The 27,505-nt window shown below is 44.1% G+C and overlaps 1 protein-coding gene across 1 annotated transcript in view; it reads right to left on the reverse strand.

Annotated features, from left to right (window-relative positions):
* Window positions 1-27,505, reverse strand: part of LOC147678674 (beta-1,3-galactosyltransferase 5-like) — a 133,578-nt gene that overhangs the window by 40,685 nt on the left and 65,388 nt on the right. The window contains exon 2 of the mRNA XM_086946131.1: window positions 1,188-1,805. Within this exon, the coding sequence (XP_086802257.1) occupies window positions 1,188-1,788 (601 nt within the window). The 5' untranslated portion in view covers window positions 1,789-1,805. The remainder of the gene's footprint in view (window positions 1-1,187; window positions 1,806-27,505) is intronic.

Below are 27,505 nucleotides of genomic sequence, written 5' to 3' on the forward strand. Positions count from 1 at the left end.
TCCTAACAAAAAAAATGCCAATTTTGAAATAAGAAGTGCAAATTAAGTAATTAACACGAGGTTGACCCTCGTGTTAATTTGCGAAATTGTTTAAAAAAGCACAAAAATGCATTTTGAAAAGTGTCATGTTACAGACACACATGTCCTTAGGACATGTGTGTGTGAAACATGCACTTTAAAATACATTTCAGGGGTGCAGGGGGGGTCCTTTGGACCCCCCTCTGCACCCTTGCAATGCATCAACAAATTGCGATTTCCTAACAAAAAAAATGCCAATTTTGAAATAAGAAGTGCAAATTAAGTAATTAACACGAGGTTGACCCTCGTGTTAATTTGCGAAATTGTTTAAAAAAGCACAAAAATGCATTTTGAAAAGTGTCATGTTACAGACACACATGTCCTTAGGACATGTGTGCGTGAAACATGCACTTTAAAATACATTTCAGCAGGGGGGGGTCCTTTGGACCACCTCTGCACCCTTGCAATGCATCAATAAATTGGGATTTCCTAACAAAAAAAATGCAAAACGGCATTGATTCCTATGGGCCTCTAGGCCCATAGGAATCAATGTAATGCCATTCCTTAATTGCGATTCGCAATTAAGAAATCGCAAATTCCGAAATTTAAGAAATCCTAAAAAAAATTAGGATTTCTTGATGCATAGGATCTTGCAATTCCTAAATAGCGATTCCTTAATGTTCGCTATTTAGGAAATGCAAAATCCTAGATTGATGCATGTGGCCGGAAGAGCCTGATTATGATCTTGGCGGACAAGATCACTCCGTCACAAACATGACGGATATCTCTTCCCCAGTAATAAAATTCCATTATATCCTAAGGAACTTGCAATCAGGCCCATAGATCTGAAGTTGGATATGGCTGAGTAAGTCTAGTACACCTCTGCTTACTTAGACATAGTGACTTTACTACTATCTTCTTATAGCTCATTATTCTGTACCTCCACTGCTGCAATTTAGGCTAAGAGTGAATATCTGGTCTTGAGGCTAATACTGAAACAGTGGCACATGGGCTTCTGTACTTATCTAAGGAGTGAGTGTAGACAGTTAGTACAGGTCATTCATTTGCTGATGACCATCAGTGAGCCAAGAGAGGTCCTGGGAACTCTCTTCCAATGTAACAACCTCACTAATACTCCACGTCCAATTCACAAACATCATCAGACGTACCTTTGAAGATAAAATCCGCCTCCTTGCAGTTGTAGTGCAGCCACTCTATGAAGCATCGCTCCTTCAGCGACAAGTTGTGATGGCTTTCGGCAAAGTCCCACAGAAGGATGTCCATATGTGCTGCATTCTCCTCGGTCACCTGCTGCATCTGTGTCCGATCCGGGGACTGTGCCATAAGAAAGACATGCTTGACCACAAAGTCAGAGAGCTGCTCATCTTTGGCCCAAGTTTGGCGCAGAGCAACTCGCCTTGGGAACGCTTCTGGGTGGGATTTGGTGGCCAGCAGGAGGAGAGACTTATTCTCTGCCACCCGGCAAAAGTTCAGCCTTTCCTGCTTCAGTCGGCACTGGTGATGCTGCATGTAAGGGAATTCTGATTGGTGCTCATGCAGGTTGAGATGGTAGACAAACATCCCATCAGACATTTCCAGGGTGGAATGACTGGTAAGATCTTGAGACTCAGGTACGATGAAAAAATCTGTTTTCCCTGTGGACCAGGCTCTGCCTTCCTGCATAGTGTACAGCAGAGCACAGAGCAGTAGAGAGATGCACACCATCAGGAAAATATTGCATCCTTTCAGGGTCCCCCTCAGCAGCCTCATATCCCTTCCTTATTCTCCTGGGAAGAAGGAAATGAAGATGATGACATATATACATATGGACATATTGGCGACAGATCTTTATTAAAGGCCATTTCCTTTCCTGCTACATAAGAATGCACATTCTGTTTGCAATTTATATCTTGCACTAGGGTTAAACTGCCCCCTTCACCAGGCCAGGGGTTTTATCCTGGACTGTGTGCAACCATTTTCAGAAATTGCTTCCAACATTCCTGCTGGAACCAGATTCAGTGCAATCGCAGTGCTCTCATTAAAGGACACCACATTGCAACCATTGTGTATTATTTAGTGCACTATGAGTGTGAGTGCGCATAGCTGTTACTTCACCTACGTTATGGTACAAACTTGTGAAAAGCAAAACTCATCCGGTCCCAATACAGACCAGATTTCCAGGCACAAGGGGGCAAATTTACAATAACTGGCGCATCCCTGCCTATCAGCAGGGATGCTCCACTTATTTTGCGTGACGGTTGAAACCCCTTGCGCCACCATGGATCCGTGACGTATCTGACGTTGTAAAGGTGACGCAGTGCTGGAGTTGTGTCGCAAGCACGACTCAACTCCAGCATGGCTAAGGGGTGCCCTATATTTGCTGTGCTGTGACGCCATCGCCATTCCCCAAGGATACAAGATCTCCAGAAAGGACCGCCCCACCTGCCCCGGAGGAGGTATCGCCATCGTCCACAAATCCACCCTCCACCTGAGCACACTCCCCGACGAGCCCACAGACCTGATGGAACACCTTATATATACACTGACTACCTTTACATGTATATATATGTCATGACTAAGCAATACAGATGTTAGTGATCAAGGCGGGAGCAAGCCGCCGAAACGCGTCTGAGCAGAAACTGAACTTGAAATAAATCGTTTGAACTGAGATTCACGGAGTCAGCGCCTTCTTTGACTGGAAGTTTGGTGTGGTAAAGAATATATATATATATATATATATATATATATTTAAATATATATATATATATATATATATATATATATATATATATATATATATATATATATATATATATATATATATATATATATATATATATATATATATATATATATATATACTCATGTGATCAAATCCCCCGTCCCCATGAGGGACGAAACGCGTAATGGCTGTTGCTGTGCTGATTCTGGAACCTTAATAAAAGTTCAGCTGACGAAGCCATGGAGGTCTGTGCTCTTTTCTTGCCATATATATATGTATATATATCCAAGTACCCAACGTACAAGGAGCACTTGAGCGCCAATAAATGTGTAAATGTAAATGTGTTGTATTTGTATAGCGCAAACAGTAACCCGTAAGCATCCCGGCGCTTGTACTCCTACCACAAGGGAACCCCTCCTGGCTTTTCCTTGTGAGGTGTCCACTCCTGGGCATCCCATGGTGAAACCAGGCATCCCTTGTGTATCGCAGGCAGTTGTGGAGACTAAGCAAGCTATTGCCCAGAGTTGCAGCGTGGGGCCCATGCTTAGATTCGGCACTGAGGCGAGAATATCCGGTCAGAGGAATTTAAGCCCGATCCCGCCGAGGCGGGAATCGAACCCTGGTCCCTGGCCAGCACTTCGCATCAAGGTCTGCCGCTCATTGAGCCACACTCCAGTTGGTTACTAGCTATGTGAAAGTCTATATTAGTTATTGATTAGTTAACTGAGTATTTGTATGGGAGAGTGAATGTGTGTGTGGTTCGGTGGGGGTGGTGTGACTGCCCAAAGATGTGTGAATAGTTGATTCACTAGATATATGAAGTTAAAACTACATGTTCTAACAGTTGTTTGGGTGAGTGAATTTCTTTATGGGTGTGGTGATGAGCAAATATATTTCTCAATGGTACATGTCCAATAAACTAGAAAAATAAAAGGCAGTGTATGTGTCAGTTGTTGTATATAAATAAGTATACATAAGACTCAATGATTGTGTGAGTGTCTGTATGGATAACTTTATACTTGTAATAATGATTTTATAATTCACTAAGTATGACTTACTATCTAAATGAATAGATGAAGTTGTGTTAGTATAAGTGTGTAGCTAAGTAAATATGTAAGTATGATCCATTGTTTGCATAAGTGAGTAGGATGACTTCATATGTGAATAGGATGTGTGCTGGTGTGTAATGTCGATTTAGGTGTATAAGTATTTTTGATAGTGTTCTATTGTTCATTGTCAGCATGTATGAGTGAATCTACAGGTAAGTGATTAGATGTGTGTATACATCTATGAATCACTGAGTGGGTTTTTAGTTACTTGTATTGCTGTGACAATGGATTCAAATATGATACTCTGTATTTTACAAAGAGTGATGAAAGATTTTACTAGTGTATGAAAAGGTGTATGTGATTGTCACGTGGATGATGTCATCAGTGATGTTATCAGTGATGTCATTTGAGATGTCATCAGTGATGTCACTGACCATGCCATGAATGATGTAATATGTGACATCATCAGCAGTGGATTGCGGGTGCGCGAAATATAGTTAGTACAACTAACTATATAGGAGCAATTTCAATGGTTTTGTATGAGTGAAATGTCCAGCTAACTATAACACCCCTAAAACTTATAGTTTTTTTAGTGAATTTTAAAGGTTTTTTAAATGCTAATTCCTAACTATATAAGGCCTGAAACCTATGTTTTTTTTCAGTGAATTTCAAAGGTTTTTTAAATGCTAATTCCTAACTATATAAGGCCTGAAACCTATGGTTTTTTCAGTGAATTTGCAAGGTTTTTTAAATACTAATTCCTAACTATATAAGACCTGAAACCTATGTTTTGTTCAGTGAATTTCAAAGGTTTTTTTTAATGCTAATTTCTAACTATATAAGACCTGAAAGCCCACCAGGAATCTCCAGTATGCTCCAGGGGACTGCATTGCAGAGAGGTGTAATGAAGCCACGCCCCTTTTTACACCTCTCTGCAACGCAGCCCCCGTGCATGTTTAAAGAGGGGGGACTAATTCCCCCTGCATACTGGGGGCCCCTGGGGGCCAACTAGCCCACCTGGAACCTCCAGTATGCGCCAGAGGTATGCATTTCAGAGGTGTAATGAGGCTATGCCCCTTGTTACACCTCTCTGCAGCGCAGCCCCCTGCTGCGTTTGCAGAGGGGGAATTAATTCCCCTTACATACTGGGGTCCCAGGGGGCCAACTAGCCCACCAGGAGCCTCCAGTATGCGCCAGGGGGCTGCATTGCAGAGAGGTGTAATGAGGCCACACCCTTTTTTACACCTCTGTGCAACGCAGCCCCCGTGCATGTTTGAAGAGGGGGAACTAATTCCCCTTGCATACTAGGGGTCCCTGGGGGACAACTAGCCCACCTGGAACCTCCAGTATGCGCCAGGGGGCTGCATTGCACAGAGGTGTAATGAGGCTATGCCCCTTTTTACACCTCTCTGGAACGCAGGCCACTGGCACGTTTGCAGAGGGGGGACTAATTCCCCTTGCATACTGGGGGTCCCTGGGTCATATCTGCCCAAACGCCGATATTCCGAACGATTGAAAATGACTTTTCTTGAGAAACATTTGGATTTGGATTATCATGTCCTATTCTTTGGAAGTTTTGAAAGACTGACTTTGAGGATGCTATAAATTACTCGTCTGCCCGAATTGTGTGGGTAAAATAGATACCTAGTCACTTTGAATAAGAATGTACTTACGTCTCATCTAACATTTGGAAGAAATATCTAGTTATATGACAACAGGATACCAACATAACTTGAAGGAAATAAGAACGCCCTGAAGAAGTTCTGTTGTACAGAATGAAACGTGTCGGCTGGTTGTGGTACATAAGCTTAAGGAAAATAAAAGCATTTGAATATACTCCAAGATTCAGCGCTTCAATAAGGACTCTAAGTGATATGATTTGATTGGACTTATTGTGCAAGTGGTGCTGTGCCAAACTTTGGAATATTCTCCACTATTCTCTACTACTTACTCTCTACCACTCCACTACTCTCTAATACTCACTCTCTACTACTCATTCTCTACTACTCACTCCCTACTACTCACTATCTACTACTCCCTACTACTCACTCTCTACTACTCTCTACTCTCTACTACTCACTCTCTACTACTCTCTCTCTACTACTCACTCTTTACTATTCACTCTTTACTACTCACTCTCTACTACTCTCTACTACTCACTCTCTACTTCTTACTCTCTACTACTCTACTACTCACTCTCTACTACTCACTCTACTACTCACTCTCTACTACTCTCTACTACTCACTCTCTACTACTCTCTCTCTACTACTCACTATACTACTCACTCTCTACTACTCTCTACTATTCTCTCTCCCTGCTACTCACTCTCTACTACTCACTCTCTACTACTCACTCTCTATTACTCACTCTCTACTACTCTCTACTACTCACTCTTTACTACTCTCTACTACTCACTCTCTACTGCTCTCTACTACTCACTCTACTACTTACTCTCTACTACTCTCTACCACTCACTCTCTACTATTCACTCTACTACTCTCTACTACTCACTCTCTGCTACTCTCTCTACTGTTCTGTACTACTCTCTACTACTCACTCTCTACTCTCTATTACTCACTCTCTACTCTCTTCCTCTCTACCTCTCTCTACTTCTCTCTCTACTAGTTTCTACCTCGCTACCTCTACCTCTCTACCTCTACCTCTCTACCTCTACACCTCCACCTCTCTCTACACGCACACATATACACATATATACACATATATATGCATATGCATATATATATATATATGTATGTGTATATATATATATACATACATATACAAACATATATAATCTGCATATCTATATAAATACAAATATAAATGGATGCATACATATACATATATGCATACATATGCATGTTATTTACATGAAAGTTTTAAAAACACTAATAAAAGCAAAGCAAAAAAGCCACCTCATTACAAACAGAATGGCTTTAACTTAAAAGAGGACGAGATCTATTGCATTTTCAATGCTTGTTTACTTTGGTTCCATCAAGAAGGCATTCAGACGTGTCACACATTTGCCATAAATTCTGAATGTTAGCACTCTAGTTGATCATTAGATCACTGTAGTAAAGCTACTGCTCACCAGGGAAGTCTGCTGCTGGTATTCAAAGTGCATGTTTCAGTCTGCATGTCAGAATTTTTTTAATGAAATAGAAGAGGATTTGAGAAGTCACTCAAAATGTGCCCTAATTTTTCTTTTTGAAGCACTAATCATACTTTCTATGGCAAAATGAACCCCCTTCATTTTGTTCCTTTTTAAATTAAATGTTTTCAGACTTACCACTTCATTCCAAACAAGATGGCTTCTGGTGTGCCATACTTTTGTCATAAATAAGACTGTTAGAGCTCTAGTTGTTCTTTAGAACACTCTGGGAAATTCTGTCATTGGGCTACACTTGGGCTACATCTGGGTGATATTTGGGCTACATTTGGGCTCTTTTGTCTCTGGTGGCCATCTTGGGAGACTGCATGTCAGAATGTTTTAATGAAATTGAAGAGGATTTGAGAAGTCACTCAAAATGTGCCCTAATTTTTCTTTCTGCAGCACTAATCATACTTTCTATGGCAAAATATACCCCCTCATTTTGTTCCTTTTTAAATTAAATGTTTTAAGAGTTACCACTTTATTCCATTCAAGATGGCTTGCCATACCTTTGTAATAAGTAGGACTGTTAGCGCTCTAGTTGTTCTTTCAAACACTCTGGGACATTCTGTCATTGGGCTATACTTGGGCTACATCTTGGTGATATTTATGCTACATTTGGGCTCTTTTGTCTCTGGTGGCCATCTTGGGAGACTGCATGTTAGAATTTTTTTATGAAATAGAAGAGGATTTGAGAAGTCACTCAAAATGTGCCCTCATTTTTCTTTCTGCTGCACTAATCATACTTTCTATGGCAAAAAGGACCCCCTCATTTTGTTCCTTTTTAAATTAAATGTTTTAAGAGTTACCACTTTATTCCAATCAAGATGGCTTCAGGTGTGCCATACCTTTGTAATAAGTAGGACTGTTAGCACTCTAGTTGTTCTTTAGAACACTCTGGGACATTCTGTCATTGGGCTATACTTGGGCTACATCTGGTGATATTTGGGCTACATTTGGGCTCTTTTGTCTCTGGTGGCCATCTTGGGAGACTGCATGTCAGAATTTTTTTATGAAATTGAAGAGGATTTGAGAAGTCACTCAAAATGTGCCCTAATTTTTCTTTCTGCAGCACTAATCATACTTTCTATGGCAAAATATACCCCCTCATTTTGTTCCTTTTTAAATTAAATGTTTTAAGAGTTACCACTTTATTCCAATCAAGATGGCTTCAGGTGTGCCATACCTTTGTAATAAGTAGGACTGTTAGTGCTCTAGTTGTTCTTTAGAACACTCTAGGAGGCTGCAGTAGAACACAAAGGAATCAACTGACAGTCTTTGTCCTTGTTGGATGTACATGTTTTACTGAGAATGTCAGACTTCATTCTCACATGACTGAGAAAGATAATGTGAATTTACAGAACATATGCTTTCAGTTTAGCTTTTAGATCCCCTTCCTAACCACTGTGGGAAAAGCATGAGATAATAGTTTTCTTTCAAACATGATTCATGATATCCCAGAAGAAGGCTTTTTCACATGGTAAAATCACCTTAGAACACACCACAATTCCTAAAATGAGTATGGTACCATCAACAAATGATTTATAATGTAACTAAAGTCCTCAAACCCTCTATTAACTACAATGTTTTTTAATGAGGTGCTATCATGTATATTGGTCCCAAGATGGCTGCCAACACTTCTTGGATGAAGTGCTGACAGCCAATCAGATTTCACCATGAAATGTGTGGTTAGGCTCCGCCCAGATATATATGTGTTTTTGAAGTTAATTTTCATAAAAACTACTGGAACAATTTTCACCAAATATAGCAAAGGCACTTCTGCGTACCAGTCCCTACAATTTTGCCAAGTTTGGTGTAATTCCGTTCAGCAGTTCAGGCTGTAGACTTGTCAGAACGTCCTATGGAAATTAACATGGGGAAAACATGTTTTGGGGCCCCCCTTTTTTCTCAGCCCCCACTTCACGAATCCCCCCGAAACTTTCAGGGAAGGAGCGCAGCAGAGATGGCCAAAATTTTGGAAAATTACACACAAATTCCTCAACCGGCGCTAAAGTTATTCCCAATAGAATGTTGCAGATTTCCTATGGTAGCCAAATCGAACTATATATACCTACTGGCCATCGCCAGTAGGTAATATATATATATATATATATATATATATATATATATATATATATATATATATATATATATATATATATATATATATATATATATATATATATATATATATATATATATATATATATATATATATATATATATATATATATATATATATATATTGCAATAATGTATGTAAAATATTACACTAAAAGATTATAATTTAATTAGAAATAGTTTTAATAAGTAATGTAAATTAAATATATATATGTGTTCTTTAAGACATCTAAAAATAATAATTACACAACTTTTGCAAAACATTAAATTAAATATATTATTAACTTAAAAGTAAAAATTAACAAACATATATATATATATATATAACCAAAAATAAACGCAACCATATATATATATATATATATATATATATATATATATATATATATATATATATATATATATATATATATATATATATATATATATATATATATATATATATATAGGCAGATACATAAATCCATATATATTAGACCAGTGGAGGCAGAGAGGGGCCCCTCCATCTTAACATCAAATCAGTGATTCTCCATAAGAATACAGCCCGCACTCCAGGTTGTCACCAATGAGATTTAGTCATGATGTGTTTCAGAGCAACTCTCGTCTTTATCAAATAATAATATTAAGCTTACACGTAGAAATATATAAAGGACTTCTGCAATAATAATAACAAAAAGACTTGCATGTCCACATACCTAGTCTGTTTTTCACAGAATTCATTTGCTCCTCATAAACATAAAAGGCGAACTGTTAATATTTCAAGCTTGTTGGAGAAATATGAAGGACATCACCACATAAATAATTAACCCTCAATAAAAAAAGGTTTTTCAAATCCAAGTAAACATAATCCAATTCATCACTTGGCACACATCAACTGAAGATCAATTAAGGAAATCTAAAATAAACTCAAAAGGAATACCAACAATCATATCCCAACAGGGTTATATGTTAATTTTATACACATGAATTGGCCATATAGGGCCTTATTACACCTTATTACGCCAAGGAAGAGCTCAGCTGGAGACCGCCAACGCCGTGGACACTCCACCTGCCAGATTCAGAGTAGAATCCTTGGTGGGCGGGTAGTGCTGTGGTAGTAGTGGCAAATGAAAGCCCGTGGAACACCAGACTTGTAAACGGCCCGTAAGTAAAGTGTTGGGACATTTATATACTCCAACTCTCACATATACTGCATTTTACATATGTAGTTACTTGGACATATTCCACTGAGACATCCATTCACTCGCCAACACACCCATACACACACTCACCCACCCATACAGCTGTTTCCACATGCACTCTTGAACCCATACACCCAATGAATCAACCACTCACACATCTATGCACAGAGTCACATACCTCTTACCTACACACACACACTCAGTCTCCCATACAAATACTCAAGCAACCAATCAATAACCCATATAGACACTCATGTAGCTACTGACCAACCCATGCAGCAGCTTACACAACAACATACAGACTGATACAGACATTCACATAGTTTAGTCACTAATCCATGTATTCAGTAAGTCACATTTAATCACTTATGCACGCACATACTAAATCCTCCATCCAGACACGTATACACCCACTCATTCTTCAATACACCTTGGCATATATATAAAAGATATTTAAACTTTACAGAAACACACAGTCACTGGATGATGTCATCAGTGATGTCATTTGAGATGTCATCAGTGATGTCATCAGTGATGTCACTGACTATGTCATGAATGATATATTATGTGACATCATCAACAGTGCATTGTTGGGGCACGAGTTATAGTTAGCTGAACTAACTATAACGGCCGAATTTCCACGGTTTTGTACAAGTGAAATGTCCAACTTACTATAACGTCCCCAAAACTTATGTTTTTTCAGTGAATATATATATATATATATATATATATATATATATATATATATATATGTGCGCAGATCACTGTGAAACGCTGAGGAAGAGGAGGACGGCAGCCCAGGGACGCCGCAGACAAGGTAAGTGTTTATTATTTTACATTTAATGTATATTTATTTAATTCTTACTGGGGGGGGTGGAGGAGGGGCTGGTCAACTCTGCTCCACCGTGGAGTCTGCAGAGATTTTCCTACTCCACGTTCGAGGAGTAGGCAAATCTCTGAGTACTCCGCGGGCAGGGCGGAGTTCCCCAACCACAGTTATTACTCACACAGCTACTCACTCACTCATACAGTCAATCACATAGCCATTTACTCATACAGTTACACACACACTTACATATTCATACAGATACTAACATACTCACTCACCTATACAGTCACTGACACAAGCATACACTTAACCATACAGCCACTCTGACATTCAGTCACTCAACTAGTCACTCACATACCCCATCACTCACCTATACTACCTTACATATTCCCAGTTACTCACCCATATACCACTGACACATCCATTCACTCAACGATATAGCCATACAAATACTCACTCTCCCATACAGCTCCACACATACACATTCATTAAGCCATACAGCCACTGATTCGCCCACGTGCTCATCCATACAGGCAGTCATACACCCTCTCACCCACCACACAAACACTAATAAACCCATATAGGGACTCAGACGAGCAATCATTCACCCATACAGCCACTTACATACCCACTCACCAACCCATAAACACACTTAGACACCAACTGACAGACAGATATACTTGTTTACACAACCAGTCACTCACCTACACATTCACTGAGATACCTAATCACTCACTTATACAGTCAGACATGCACCCACTAATTCACCAATACACCTTAGTATATATATTTAACACTCATAAACTTTTTTAAACCAGTCACTGGATGATGTCATCACTTGTGTCATCAGTGATGTCATTTGGATGTCATCAGTGATGTCACTGACCATGTCATGAGTGATGTAATATGTGAGGTCATAAGCAGTGCATTGCTGGGGCGTGAGTTGTAGTTAACTCAGGTAATTATAACAGCTGAATTTCTCTGGTTTTGTATGAGTAAAATCTGACCCTAACTATAAGGTTCCAGTAACCTTTGTTTTTTAGTGAATTTCTAAGGTTTTTGCAATTCTTTTTGCTAACTATAACGTCCTTGTAACCTTTGTTGTATTCAGTGAATTTCTATGTTTTTTTACTGCTAATTCCTAACTATAAAGTTACCTGTAACCTCTCTACCACTCAGCAAATGCTGGTGCACTACTGTTTGGGGGATGACGTCCCCTCGGCTCTTGAGGGTCCTTGGGGGCCAACTATTCCTCCTGTTACCTCCAGTAAGGCCCACACAACTGGATTGCTGAGTGTTAATGGTAATGCATGATAACGGCTGCGTTGTAATGACAATGTGTGGTAATGGTTGCATTGTAATGGCTGTTTCCTAGTAATGTTAGGTACAGAACTGGGTTAAGCCAGGTCTCAGTGAGGAAGGGGACGTCGGGTGTGAGGGTTGAGATGAGGTCCCAAATCTTGGCAGTGTCTTTGCATAATGAGCCTATGGTAAAGAGGGGGCATGTGTGTTGGTGTTTTTGTTCAGATGGTGTGAATATTTTTTTCAGGGTGGGGCTGATGTGTGTGCTGTGGCAGGTGAAGTGGCAGTGGGTGCAGATGATAAGGTCCTACCATGGCGTGTTGGTTGGAGTGGTGGCAGTGTTTGTTGCAGTGACCAGGGTCAAGGATGTAGAGCTCAGGGTGAGAGGGCCAAGAGACGTGTCGCTGGGAAAGGTCTTGGTGCAGACGGGTGCAGACGTACTTGATTTTAGTGCCCCAACGCACGTGTCCAATGTGTGTTTGCACAGTGGCCTGCATTAAGTAGTTCCAGGGATGGACCGGGCTTCTGTTGGCGGGAGGAACGGTGAGTGGGTAAAAAACAGGTGGGAAAATCCGGGTGGGAAAACCCGGGCAGTGGTGGTGCCACTGGTTCAGGCTGAAACAAGGAGAAACTAGAGGCTATGGGCAGGTGGCAGGCTGGGTGTCCCAGGGCCTACTCATGCAGTCACGCTGTGGCCTGCATTAAGTAGGTTGTGGTGTAGGTGGGGCTTTTTTGGCGGGAAGAACGATGAGGGTGAGATATACTAAACAAATTCATACATATACGATATTTTGTTTAATACACAGGCAAAATATACACGAAAAATATGTTTTTTATTTTAATGGGAAAGCAGGAGTGCTTATTTTGAAGTCATCAGTTGTCCATACTACTGGTTTTTGCACTACAGATTCTCCCATTAATCTAGCTAAGGATATCAAATTCATTTTTAATTTCCAATTTCTTTTTAAAAAAAGAATTTCTCTTTTTTTATTTATATGTAGTTTATATAATCTGCTAATGTTATTTAATTTAGTAAACAGTCCTGTAGTCCCTGAGTAGGTGTCTCGCACCCCCCGGGGTACACGAACCCTTGGGTAAGAACCACTGTTCTAAACTGAGAAAGCTGGTCTGGCTGAAAGTGATTTGGGTGTTATGCAGCCAATTGGGAGCTCCTGGCGACTACAATTTTCATTGAAATTTGCATTATTTAGACATTTACAAAAGCTCTTTCCTTGCACGTGGTGCACGTGAAAAGTAAACCTATGAAAATTGTAGATTGCTGTGTATATGCCTAATCCTAAACTGACAGATTTTCTGTGTCAGAAAGTCTGCAGGTTTGGGATCAAGGTTAAAGTGCAAATTATTTTAACTTTTTATGTCATTTTTGTTTCTTTTCTGTATATAAAAGGCAATGTCTGTAGCAGAGCTATCAAGTTTCTCAGACCTCTATGCCTAAGTAGAAATTAAATAACCTGAGTAGTTATTCTAATCCAGTTTTTAGGTCTACTCCGATACAGCGCATGAACCATTTCTTGCAAAATCTTTCAGTAATATTTGTTCATTACAAAAAAAGGCAATAAAAGGGTGTAGAACCCACCCATTACTTACATTTGTTTGGCTTCACCATCATTCTCATTTCTTTGCTTCTCACGTGTCTCTGTTTCATTTTTTCTTTAGGCCCGATTCACAGAATGAACTTAAGACTAAATCCTAAATTTACTACTATTTTGGTATTCAAAGAATGCACTTACTACTTTCGGCATCCACAGAATGAATTTACTACTTTTGGTATTCACAGAAGTTAGGATTTTGTCTTGACAGACTTAAGACAGACTTAAGACAGACTTAAGACAAACTTAAGACAGATTTAAGACAGATTTAAGACAAAATCCTAACAAGTCTGTCTTAAGTCTGTCTTAAGTTTGTCTTCAGTCTGTCTTAAGTTTGTCTTTAGTCTGTCTTAAGGTTGTCTTAAGACAAATTTAAGACAAAATCCTAACTTCTGTGAATACCAAAAGTAGTAAGTTCATTCTGTGAATGCCAAAAGTAGTAAGTGAATTCTGTGAATACCAAAATAGTAGTAAGTTTAGGATTGAGTCTTAAATTCATCCTGTGAATCGGGCCCTTTGTGGGTTTTTTTTTCTTTCCGTGGACCATGGACCAAGTACCTCTTCTGTGTTAAGTGTTCTTCCACTCTCGCTTTTGGAAGAACATTTTTTTTACTTTAGGTATCGCACTCCATATGGCTGAGATACCCGCCACCCCCTCTCAACACAAATTCCCAAGGATGGGAAACCGGAAACAATTCTGAAGTTTTTGGAAGTCGGGAGGGAGTGACCCTCCCGGCCGTATTTATTAAAATATGAAACAAAATTAAAACAAAATTAACAGTTTCATATTATGTACAATTTCATAACCACCTTGCGATGTTTGGCTAACCTTAACATATTCTCTAATACAAAGGTCCTCCTAGCCGAACTAACATCCTACAAAACATTTACTTGAAATTTTGAAATTGTACATCCTAACGTTTAAGGGCCAACGGCAAGGTCGTAACCGGTGTCAAGATCCCTAACCCAGAAATATCCCCCTCACTTGTGAGGGGCGGCACAGAGGCGTACCTCAAGTGCAACTTACCAATTTCCCTTGACTTGACGGGGGCCCCAATAAAAATCGACGCCACTTAAAGGTCGTACGAGGACTCGTGTGAGGTATCTAGAAGGTAGCGTAGACCCCCCCCCAAACCCCACACAACTTACCACATCTGCCGTCGCAGACGTCCTGGCCCCGGGAAATTCACCAGGAGGGGGCTGTAACCCCTCCTACCCAGGAAGGGGTCTTGACCGCCTTTCCTTTCCTTTCGGCGACCCATCCTTAGAAGGGACCGCCTCCCCGTTGAGGGGCCAATGGCCACCTCCCCCGCGCGCTCCCATCCGTAATGGGTGACGCCCACTCATAGGGATCTTCCAATTAGTGCTCACCGATCATGACCTTACCGCCCGACCAAAATAAATACGACAATGCTAACTAAATTACAAATGACTAATTCTAAAAGACAGTAGCAACAACAACTTTATTAAATGCATGCTTACTCAGGGACACTAAAGCAGAATTACTTCATTTGCAAAAAAAATAATACCAATCGACCATTCTTTATTGCATACTCAAAGTCATCACGATAATACGACAACCTGTAAACGAAAAATTCCGAATTAACATCAAACTTTATCCAAAACCAATCGTTGTCTTCAGGGGCTGGTGGGTGGGTCAAAATTGGCTCTTCGTTCCGTCTCGAGCTCACGTGCAGCGAGGAGGTGCAGCTTCAGAGCACAGGAACAAGAGGATGCCTTCTGGTCTTACTTCTCCTTTTATCCGTCTTCAGGGCGGGCGTAAACCCGCCCCTGCCTGCCCAAGGGCGTGGCCAGCCGCGTTCGTGTCTAGGCCAACCCACTCTAGGGCGGGAAAAAGGCGCGCCCCGGCTACGCCGCTTCGGGCATACCAGCCGAGACTCGCCTCCCGCCCAAGATGGCTTCCCGGGGGGATCGTGGTACTCTGCCATACGTTCGGGGGGACCGAATGGTCGCCCCTTTCCATATGGCTGAGATACCCGCCACCCCCTCTCAACACAAATCCCCAAGGATGGGAAACCGGAAACAATTCTGAAGTTTTTGGAAGTCGGGAGGGAGTGACCCTCCCGGCCGTATTTATTAAAATATGAAACAAAATTAAAACAAAATTAACAGTTTCATATTATGTACAATTTCATAACCACCTTGCGATGTTTGGCTAACCTTAACATATTCTCTAATACAAAGGTCCTCCTAGCCGAACTAACATCCTACAAAACATTTACTTGAAATTTTGAAATTGTACATCCTAACGTTAAAGGGCCAACGGCAAGGTCGTAACCGGTGTCAAGATCCCTAACCCAGAAATATCCCCCTCACTTGTGAGGGGCGGCACAGAGGCGTACCTCAAGTGCAACTTACCAATTTCCCTTGACTTGACGGGGGCCCCAATAAAAATCGACGCCACTTAAAGGTCGTACGAGGACTCGTGTGAGGTATCTAGAAGGTAGCGTAGACCCCCCCCCAAACCCCACACAACTTACCACATCTGCCGTCGCAGACGTCCTGGCCCCGGGAAATTCACCAGGAGGGGGCTGTAACCCCTCCTACCCAGGAAGGGGTCTTGACCGCCTTTCCTTTCCTTTCGGCGACCCATCCTTAGAAGGGACCGCCTCCCCGTTGAGGGGCCAATGGCCACCTCCCCCGCGCGCTCCCATCCGTAATGGGTGACGCCCACTCATAGGGATCTTCCAATTAGTGCTCACCGATCATGACCTTACCGCCACAGGACCGGATAGTTGACCGGCTATCCGGACCCCCCACAACACTCCTACCTAAAGGTCATGCTTTAACGTTTTTAACCAAGCTATGAAGTCTCCTATGAGTAACTCATTCCCCACCCGAGACAGATGCACACCATCACTCAAATACATACTGTCCCCATTAATACAATCATGCGAAATAGAATGCAGTGTACTGGAACGGAACAACCTACTCACTTTGTTATTAATTTTCCTTACAGAATGATTCAAAGCTGAAACAGAAAACGCCCCCCGCCACACTTTCCGTGGGATCATATGGGACCACGCAATCGTGCAACCTGGAACCCTCCTTGCTAACCAACTCACAGTGGAAAGCATTGCCTCAAGGAGAAGTCGTCTACCAGTGGTGACCAAATCATTGCCCCCAAGATGTACTATGACTACAGACGGCGGTGACCTCATCCGCCCTAGCAAACCCTCGAAAAACGATTGAAACTGGTCAATACAGAGACCGCCCCTTCCGTAGAAGGACACACTGTACCCGTATTCCCCAGCCACGTGAATCATGTCACCTGTCTTGAATACGTCCGCGGCACGCCTCACGTATGAGTGGCCCACGACCCACACCTCCCTTTTCACAGCCGGTGATGTCTGACCGCTGGCCCGGTGTTGGGTCGACTGCATAGTCCGCCCCGCCTCGTAGGCTTGCGTAACTGAAAACCAAACAAACAAGAAGCATGAGTACATCATTACAGCTTCACAACATGTGCAAACGCACATACCTCTTATAACAATTGGAGGACCAACGCCCCACCCGTTTAACTTGTTCCACATTCAGACCCCTGGCTGTAGCCTCTGTAGCAGCCCCTATCCGAAAGGAATGGGTCCCAAACTCGCCCGGGTTCAAGCCCGCAGCTGTAATCGACATTGCAAGCACCCGCTGAAACTGAAACCTTGTCAGTGGGGTGGCGTCAGCGTGTCTCAACAAGGTCCCCCCCCCATGATGCCACCCTTCGTGTTAAATAATCCTCTAAACACTTTACCGGGCACATGGAGGACCCGGGAATCCTGCGTATGATTATGCAGTCACCCATCCCACTCTGATCGGTCTTGGACCTCACAAACGAGACAGTCATTGTCTCCCCTCTGATCTGTACGTGTTCTGCGCACAGCCCTCCCGTCACATCCTGCTTGTTCCTCGCCACTAATTCGCTTACCCGCATAGCCCCATGAAATGCCAGCGTAAAAGCGGCCCGGAATAACACTGTCTCAAACTGAGATGAACAAGTTGCAGGGAGTCTGGATAATAACTGGGCCAACCTATCCAAACCTATCGGGCGCCTTTCGTCTACTCTGCGACCCTCAAGGCGTTGCCACCCACGTAGCGCTTTTTGTACAACGAAAGACGCTGTCGGGTCCTGGATCCCATGAGCCCTAGCAACAAAGGAAATGGCCGCCCGATGCCTCTGGGCCGTGGCCACCGATTTCCCAGCCAGATGTAAAGACATCAGAAAGTTCACTACCCATTCCTCCTGACCCCAAAGCTCCTCTCTAGCAGTCCCCAAGAAGGCAAAATAGGACCGGAACGCCCCTTCATATGCCTTCCTCGTCCTGGGTGCTAAACTCTCTCCCACGAGGTTACGAAGTTCGGGGCACCGAGAGACCAGAGAGCTTCGGGAAAGGGTGCCGGCTCCGGGTCCGCTGTGGGAAGAAAACCCCAGAAGGCCTGCATACGAAAACGAGAAAGGGCATCAGCCGCCTGGTTCATTACCCCAGGGACATGTCTTGCTTTGAATAGCACATTCAATTGCATACACAGTAATACGATTTCCTTGAGCAGCCTCAAAATCCATTTGCATCGTGCTGCCTGACTATTGATACACTCAACCACGGTCATATTGTCAGACCAGAATACCACAGAGTGATCTCTGAACCCTTCAGGCCATGTTCTCAGGGCCACCAAAATGGGGAAAAGTTCCAGGAATGCAATGTTACTTGTCAATCCACTGTCATGCCACCATGCCGGCCACCTTTGTGCAGACCAACGAGTGCCAAAAATGGCACCAAAACCTATGCTCCCAGCCGAATCTGTCCACAGCCCCAGCTCTTCAGAGGACACGGCCGGTTTGCTCCAGACGACTCGACCATTGAAATCCGCCAGAAATGCCAACCAAATGCGCATGTCCTGGCGGACCTCTGCCGAGAGCCTTGTGCGATGATGGCCCTCTTTCAGGCCGACCATGGCTTGAGCGATCGAGCGGGAAAAGGGGCGGGCCATTGGTATAACTCTCAGGGCAAAATTCAACTGTCCCACTAACTGCTGTAATTGATGCAGCTTAACCTTAGATTCACTTATACACATTTGCAGGGATGACCTGAACCTTAACACTTTGTCCCCTGGTAAACGGAAACAACCTTCTCCGGAGTCCAACTCGATCCCCAGAAACTCGAGGCAAGTCGAAGGACTGACAGTCTTACCTGGTGCCAATGGCACACCAAACTGATTCATTAAGACACAAAATGCAGACAAAGCCTGCCCACATTCCGGATCCCCGGCTGCCCCCAAGAACAAAAAATCATCGAGATAATGCATCACATGTTGGAAACCCGTCTTCTTTGTGAAGACCCATTGTAGGAAACTACTGAATTTCTCGAAATAGGCACAAGATATAGAGCACCCCATCGGCATACACCTATCCATGTAATAAAGACCCTGAAACATGAAACCTAGGAGACGCTGATCGTCTAGGTGTACCGGGAGCAACCGGAACGCTGACTCGATATCAGATTTTGCCATCAGCGCACCGGGCCCCAGGCGATTCAAAATGGCTACGGCCTCATCGAAGGATGCGTACCGCACCGAACACACTTCCGGGTCTATCGCTTCGTTTACGGAAGCACCACGTGGGGCTGATAAATTATGTATCAGCCGAAACTCCCCCGGGTCCTTCTTGGGGACCACCCCTAAAGGAGAACAAACAAAGTTAGCCACCGGGGGTACACTAAACGGACCGGCGACTCGACCTCGAGTAACCTCCTTCCGGATCTTTTCCTGTACCACGGTCGTATGCTGCAAGACCGATATCTGATTTTTACATTTCTCCATTCCTTGAAAGTCCCCCACTGGGATGCGGAAACCATATGCAAAACCGTTTCGTAACACCCCAGCGGAAGTACGATCCGGGTATTCACTGAGCCAGGGAATCATTGCCAAGGTATCAATCGGGGTAGGTAAAGGCGCCCCTCGGACTATGTTAGACCTGTTTGGCGCTTCCTCTACCCCCGTTATCACCCGTTTTGGCTCTGCACGTGGACTCAGGATGGGATGATTGCCCACACCCACTACATTCGTGTTTAAATTTGCACGACCCCTGGGGCCTAGTACATTTACCTCTGTTAAAGTTCCAACAGACCCCCCTTTTACCTGTATTGCCGGTAGGCCTCGAGTGACTGTCGGTACCCGTACCTGATCGAAAGGGCGTCCCCGCATATTGGCGGGAGGGTTCGCCCACGCTACTCCCTACCAATGGCAATTTCAACATACCAGTATCCTCCATTTTGGACCAGGACACAGAATCATAACAATCCCAAGTTAAATTCTTATTGTGTTCTTTTGCCTTTCTGAACAGATTATCATAGCAGAACCAATGATTACCCTCGTGTGATACAGAGTACCCCATGATCCGTGACTGATAAATCGGCAATTCGGGTAGCAATTCGGGCCTTCGTTCCCCCAAGATCGATGTAAATATCCCCCACGCTTTGCCCCAATTGCCAATGTTTTCATTTACCTTAAAGGCGGCCATCTTTGCGCGCCAAACACTCGGATGCATGAGGTCTTTCTGGCCCTTAACATGCTCCATCTCATAATGATCAGTAAGCAACGAGAAGATGTTTACATACTCCCCTGCCCATATCTTTTCCTTAATAGCTACAGGGACATGCTGACCCAACTTTTCCCTTCGAGAGGGTGCTGACTCATCCCTCGCAATCGGCAATGGCCGCTTACCTGAACCGGACACTGTCTCTGCGACCGAACCAGTCCCCTGTGACTTCTCTACTGCCGCAGCCGGCGTGGATACCTTCGCTGCTTCCCGAGTTTCACGCAGTTGCTTCATCAAGACCTGCGCGTCGGCAGCCGTGGCGCCCTCGCTACCTTTACCCAACCACGCTGCTAATTGTGCTGCCAGTTCGGGCGGCATATCTTCCCCGGACACCGGAGTGACCACTACGGGAATCGGGTTCCCTTCTTCCGGCATGGGGGTGGGTGCTTCGAGCGGGGTACTGGGACCCACAATGTCTCCCCCAGTTGCTCCCCTCCTGGGCCTCTTGCCTTTTCCTCCCGGGGCTGCTCCCGCCAAAGGACGTTTCGGCCCCCCTTCCTCGTTTTTATCCATTCGCCTCTTTAGGTCGGTCATCTCTTTCATGAGAACGCGCAGCATCTGGTCGGTAGTCATTCGCTTTCCCGCCTTCTTCGGCATTCTCCGACAGAGTATCTGAAAAACAAACAAGAACGATTACAACGCTCAAAATTGGCTCTTCGTTCCGTCTCGAGCTCACGTGCAGCGAGGAGGTGCAGCTTCAGAGCACAGGAACAAGAGGATGCCTTCTGGTCTTACTTCTCCTTTTATCCGTCTTCAGGGCGGGCGTAAACCCGCCCCTGCCTGCCCAAGGGCGTGGCCAGCCGCGTTCGTGTCTAGGCCAACCCACTCTAGGGCGGGAAAAAGGCGCGCCCCGGCTACGCCGCTTCGGGCATACCAGCCGAGACTCGCCTCCCGCCCAAGATGGCTTCCCGGGGGGATCGTGGTACTCTGCCATACGTTCGGGGGGACCGAATGGTCGCCCCTTTCCATAAGAGTGCATGTGTTTGCAATTTGTCACAACTTGTCGCTGCATGGCCTGTCCCTCTGCTCCCTCCTTTCTTTTTTTTTTTGCCAGTGCCTGTTTTCTTTGCATTCTTGACTTGTAGGCTTGACTTTCTAGTATGATAAACAGGACTACATTGGGAATGATAAACGCAAGAGCTCTGCTTTACGCCTGCTGAAATGTGGGGGTAACTGGGGGACTTTCGAAGTAAAGTTGAGCCCTTATTCCAAGAAATGGAAAGCCATTTGGAATGTTTGTGGTCACCCAACAAGGCAGCGTGGGATTGGTAACGGGGGCATTCGGGCAATGCCCGAGGGGCCGGGATCCGAGTTCCAGCTGAGGGCTGCTTTTGAGCAGCCTGGGGGCCGATTCGGACGGTGTCTCTGTTGTTCGACTATACCTCCAGCGGTGTCTAAGTAGCCTTTCTGGAGGGAGATTGGCACTCATTGCCTCCCGTATAGCAGCAACAGGTAGAGGTGTCACCCCTTTTCTCTCGCTGGGCCTCCCATTAATGTAGGCATATTGAGCGGGGCAGGGGCCTGAGCAGAAGTGGCCTCACTTATTTTCAGGTGTGTTTCACTAGTGTAAACTGATGCGTGTATATATTTTTTTAAACCCCCCTCCGCGCTCCCCCCTCTCCCTTTTATATAAAATTACGCTGAAGCAGTGATCTGAAGGAAGGCATTATGAAAATGTGGGACGATTTTTAATCCCAATCCAACCCTGCAACAAGGTAATACTGGGAGCGTTCGCTGCATATCTAAACACACACCCCATGCAAACATGTTCCCCGCCCTCCCAAATACAGCGAGGAAAAAATCCACCGCACTCATTGGTTTTACGCAATCAGAAGGGTGATTAAGGGTCTAAAAAAGTATCGAATCTTGAATTAGGAAGGTTGTGCGTTTGTATAATTTCCCTTCTCCAAGTGTTTGATTTTATTGTAAAGAAAAACTTTAAAAACATTTTTTTGCACGTCTGCATGAACACGAAGGAAAGTAGCAGAATATTATTTGGCACGTTATTCTGAGGTGTGTGTGTCCGTAAGTTATTTGTATGTTGCTTCCAAAAACGATACCTAATATTACTACCAATTTTTGATCTTTTAGAGCACTTAAATAACAAGGCTTTCTATATAAACACAGACGGACTAGTTCTGCGGACTTCGGAAGAATGAAAGACTGAATCGGCCCCAGAGAGTATTTAAACACTCCCTTGGAGTTCAACACACAGCCCTCCTCGCAGCCGCTTTAACCCTCCGAGCTGTCTTCCGTTCTTCGATCGGTTACAAATCCTACCCATGTGTGTCATCAGCCCCCTAAACGTAGCCTCCTCTGAGACGGACATTCTTTGCCGATTAAAAGGTGCGCGCCTTTAAATCACGAAACTGCGGACATCTTCAGAGATACATGAATACAGACAAGACAGGTTATGCTGTGATTTTAGTCTACGTTTTATGTTAGAATAAATTGTATTTTAAGTTATGAAGTATCAGGGGTATTTGCATGTAGAGTTCAGGAGGGTCTACTCACAGCTCGCGCCTCTGCCGGATCCGGGGTTCAGGAGCCGAGAAGCCGGAAGTGAGAAAGGAGAGACCGAGCCAGCACTGGGCACCCTCAGATACCATCTTAGAGTTTATGAGGCTTACAAGGACCAAGGAACAGGACGGTGTGTTAGAGGAGTCGCCATGGCAACAGCCCTGATCTGATGCTCAAAGCCAAATAACCCCTATCAGCTGACCCTGAAATTAGCAGGTGCGGGAACCGAGTGACAGTCAAGGTGAGGGCTTGTGTAGCGCTCGGGTTTCCAAGCACCGTCTCAGCGGGGGAGGAGGCGTGCCACGAACGGACACACTGGCGTTATGATGAGAGAGGACAAACTGCTGAGAAATGCAGATATTGTTTATGAACGGGAGACGCCCGTCAGGGGGAAAGAAGCAGCGTCCATTCAATTTATTTATTTTATTTTATTTCATGCATTTTTATAAAGCGCGGACATTACCCGAAGGTGTCAGAGCACTGTACAATAGAACCAGTTACGTTACAAGAGAGAAATGTTACAAAAAGGGAACATACAAAAATAGCAGGCCACAGAATCAAAACACCGCAGGCAAAAGGAACACAATATCAGACACAGCAAGCAAAGAATGTACAGACAAAAATATAAATTAAATATAACAAATATACAATGAATAAAGAACTTCCTGGTGGGGTCTGAGAAGGAGGGAATTAGTTCTGAAAGTGTCTTTGGAATAGAAGAGATTTGAGGTCCGCTTTGAAGATCTAGATGGAGGTGGTGGCACGGAGCGAAGGAGGAAGCGAGTTCAAGATTCTCACCGCATTACCGCAAATCTGTTTCAGAAGGAAATAAACCACCCCTTACCCAAAAGAGCATTCTTACCTGCTTTACTACTCCTGACAAAGAAAATTTGTTCAGCATTATCAATAGTATCCACTCAGGATCCCCTAAGGATGTGTGCCCTTTAGCTAAATGTAAAGACATCATGAACAATGTCCTTATTGATCAAATTAGACACTTGATCACCCTGTCCTCCCAAGAATGCCATGTTCCTGAGGCTTGGAAGACAGCACAAGTTATCCCTCTCAAAAAAAAAAAAAACCTAATATTCCGGTGACCCAATATCAAAATCTTAGACCCATCTCCCTCTTGCCGCAATGCGCTAAAATTATAGAAAAAATTGTCAACAAACAACTAATGGCTTTTTTAGAAGAAGGAAACATACTTCATTCCACACAATCAGGTTTCAGACGTGGATACTCCACGGAGTCTGCGGTTCTTTACTCCACAGAGTGTATTCGCAAGATGGTAGATGAGGGGGAGACAGCTGCACTTGTCATGCTAGACTTAAGTGCAGCTTTCGATACTGTGCTACATGACACTCTGCTGGCCCGACTCTCGGACATTGGAGTGAGGGATCATGCTCTTGCCTGGTTTAAATCTTTCCTCTCCAAAAGATAATTCCAGATATATTGCCCACCCTTCCAGTCATCCTCTCGCGACGTCAGCTATGGGGTTCCACAGGGCTCGAGCTTGAGCCCTACCTTGTTCAACATCTATATGGAACCCCTGGCTCGAGTCGTAGAGAACTTTGGGGTGGGCATTGTCAGCTATGCTGACGACACCCAGCTCATGTTCAAGCTCACTCCAGATAGCGAGAAATTTGCCATCAATTTCTCTAGCTGCATGGCTGCGGTCGCCACCTGGATGGATAATAACTGCCTCCGTTTAAATGGTGACAAAACGGAGGTACTAGTGGTAGGGAACAAAACCTCAATATGGTCCCAGGCTTGGTGGCCTACTACAATGGGTGAGTGCCCCCACCCAGTCGAAAAAGTCAAAAACCTAGGGGTCATGATTGACTCGGATTTGTCGGGAAAATCACAAGTCAATAAAACAATAGGCAAATGTATGGGCACGTTAAAAATCCTGAGAAAAACTATCGATCTTATTCCCATTGAAGCAAGGAAAACTCTGGTGCACGCACTAATAACACCTCACCTGGATTACGGAAACGTTCTCCTATTAGGTGTGAACCAAAAACTACTACACCAGCTTCAATGCATTCAAAATGCTGCCGCCCGCATGGTACTGGGTTTACCAAAAAGAACATCTTCCATAGCGGCCTTGTCTAAGCTGCATTGGCTCCCAGTGAGAGAAAGAATCAGATTCAAGAGTCTTTGCTATGCCCATAAAATTGCACACAACAAAGGTCCTACCTATTTAAGAAATCTTCTCACTATCCATCGTCCTACCAGAAACCTCAGATCCTCGGGTATGTCACAATTTAAACTTCCCTGGATCTATAGAGCAAAACTGGGTGGCCGCTCCTTTCGATTCCTTGGAGCAAAACACTGGAATGCCCTCCCAGTTCATCTGAGAATGGAGCCGTCAGAAACCCTTTTTAGAGCTAAACTAAAAACCCATCTCTTCCCCCATTAATACTTTTCTGTACTCTGTTCCGGTAGGCCGTAGGGTGTTTTGTCAGCAATTAGCGCGGGGATACACAGTTGTGCAGCCATGCGCTTTATAAAACGCTTTATTATTATTGTTATTATTATTATTATTACCTGAGAACGATTGAGCCATCAATTTTTCCCTTTTTGAAGGAGGGGGTTCAAGCAGGAACTTTTCGGCATTCCGAGAAGGTCGCATTCCGAGAATGTCTTGAGCCTCCAGACAATTTCAGTTTGTTTGCCAGATAGCGAGGGGAGGAAGAGTGCAAAGCTTTGTGGGTGATGCACGCCGTTTTGTAAATAGCTCCAGCCTCGATGGGAAGCCATCGGAGAGAAGACAGGATAGGAGTGATGTGGTCACTCGTTTGGACCCTGAAATGAAGCCCTGGAGGGGACCACACCCGATATTCCTTATGTGGGGGGGTCTGCAGTTCCCGTACTCCTCTATGCGGACGATGCAGTGCTTCTAGCCCGCACAGGGGTGGGGTTACAGAGGCTCCTCAATGCATTTGGTCACTTTATGTCCTCGCTAGACCTGCTGGTCAATAACAAAAAATCTCATATTATGCTGGCAGGGAAGCGTCCAAGGCCAAAAAAGTTGAAATCTTTTAGTTGTTGTGGAGAGGGGATCTCGAGAGTACAAGTGTTCACTTACCTGGGAGTGATATTTGAAGAGAAGGGTTCATGGTCCCCACAGGTGGATGCGAAATCCCTAGCTGTTACCAGATCCACCTCTGCACTTTTGAGTTTCGCCAAGCGTCTTGGGTCTCGACCGATGGAGGCATTATTGAAGGTCTACAAAACCAAATGCCTATCTATAGCCTCCTACGGAGCCCCATTGTGGGGCCACGCAAACTGTGGCAAACTACAAACAGCAGAAAATCATTTCCTCAGGTCCTTGTTGGGTGTTCCACAATCCACACCTGTCCTTTCAATACATACCGAACTAGGGCTGGGTTATCTTACTGACTCGCTCCAACTAGCGCCCCTCATGTGTTGGACCAAAACGTGGCTGAACAAGGACATTGCTCTGAATCACAAAATCCTCGGGGATTGCATGACCTTGGACAACGCCTCAAAAATTCCATGGTTAGAATACATAAAGGGGGAGATGGGCAGACTCGGCAGACCAAACCTATACAGCCACCCTAACACTATACTCAAGGGAGATTTGAAATGGATCAAAGAAAACTTCATGAGGAGGGCAGTTCAAACACGGGAGGAGAAAGAACTAACAAAACCAAGAGTCAGAGCTAACTTCCTACTCCTGACTTCGCCCCAAATTGAACCTTATTTAAAAATCGTGAGCAGACCTTACCATCGTCACCTGCTTATCAGATTTAGGTTCAATTTAATCCAATATTCCCTGGGCGATCTTCCCGTGTGGGGTGTTCCTGATGAATCTACCCCGTGAAGCTGTGATAATTTCTCTGACCAAACCCTCATGCATTTCATCATGTTTTGTAGTCACTACAGAGCGAGTAGGTTGAGGTTCTTGGCACCCATTTTAAGAGATGCAGGTTTTGTCCAGGTACGGCCTGCTCTACTTTACCTTCAGTTATTAGGCAGCACCAGGACAATTCTCGGGGTTGCTAGCTTCCTGGTCGCCGCTATGCGTACTAGCCAGTCAGAATTACAGCGGTGACGCAGAGCTGGAGTGGTACCGGGCCACTGAAGTGCAGCGCCTCTCATTTGAAGTGCCAGAATTAGGAGGAGTTTTCCTGGGGTGTACGCTTTAGGTAACTTGTTTTCTGTCTTCTGGTGTCAGACCCAGTGCTTTAAATGGGCCGGTACTCACTGGTACTAAGTGTCGGCACTTCTACATTTTCTGCCCTTGAGTACCGTAACTTCTCAGGGTCCAAAGAGAGTACCGGTACTCATGGAGTAGCAAGCCAAGCTCAGTGGAATTTGTCTTGTACAAAAAGAAGCCGGACAGACCTGATGAGTCAGTGTTTCCGTGA

Source organism: Lissotriton vulgaris, chromosome 12 (genome assembly GCF_964263255.1).
Source record: "Lissotriton vulgaris chromosome 12, aLisVul1.2, whole genome shotgun sequence".
NCBI lineage: Eukaryota > Metazoa > Chordata > Amphibia > Caudata > Salamandridae > Lissotriton > Lissotriton vulgaris.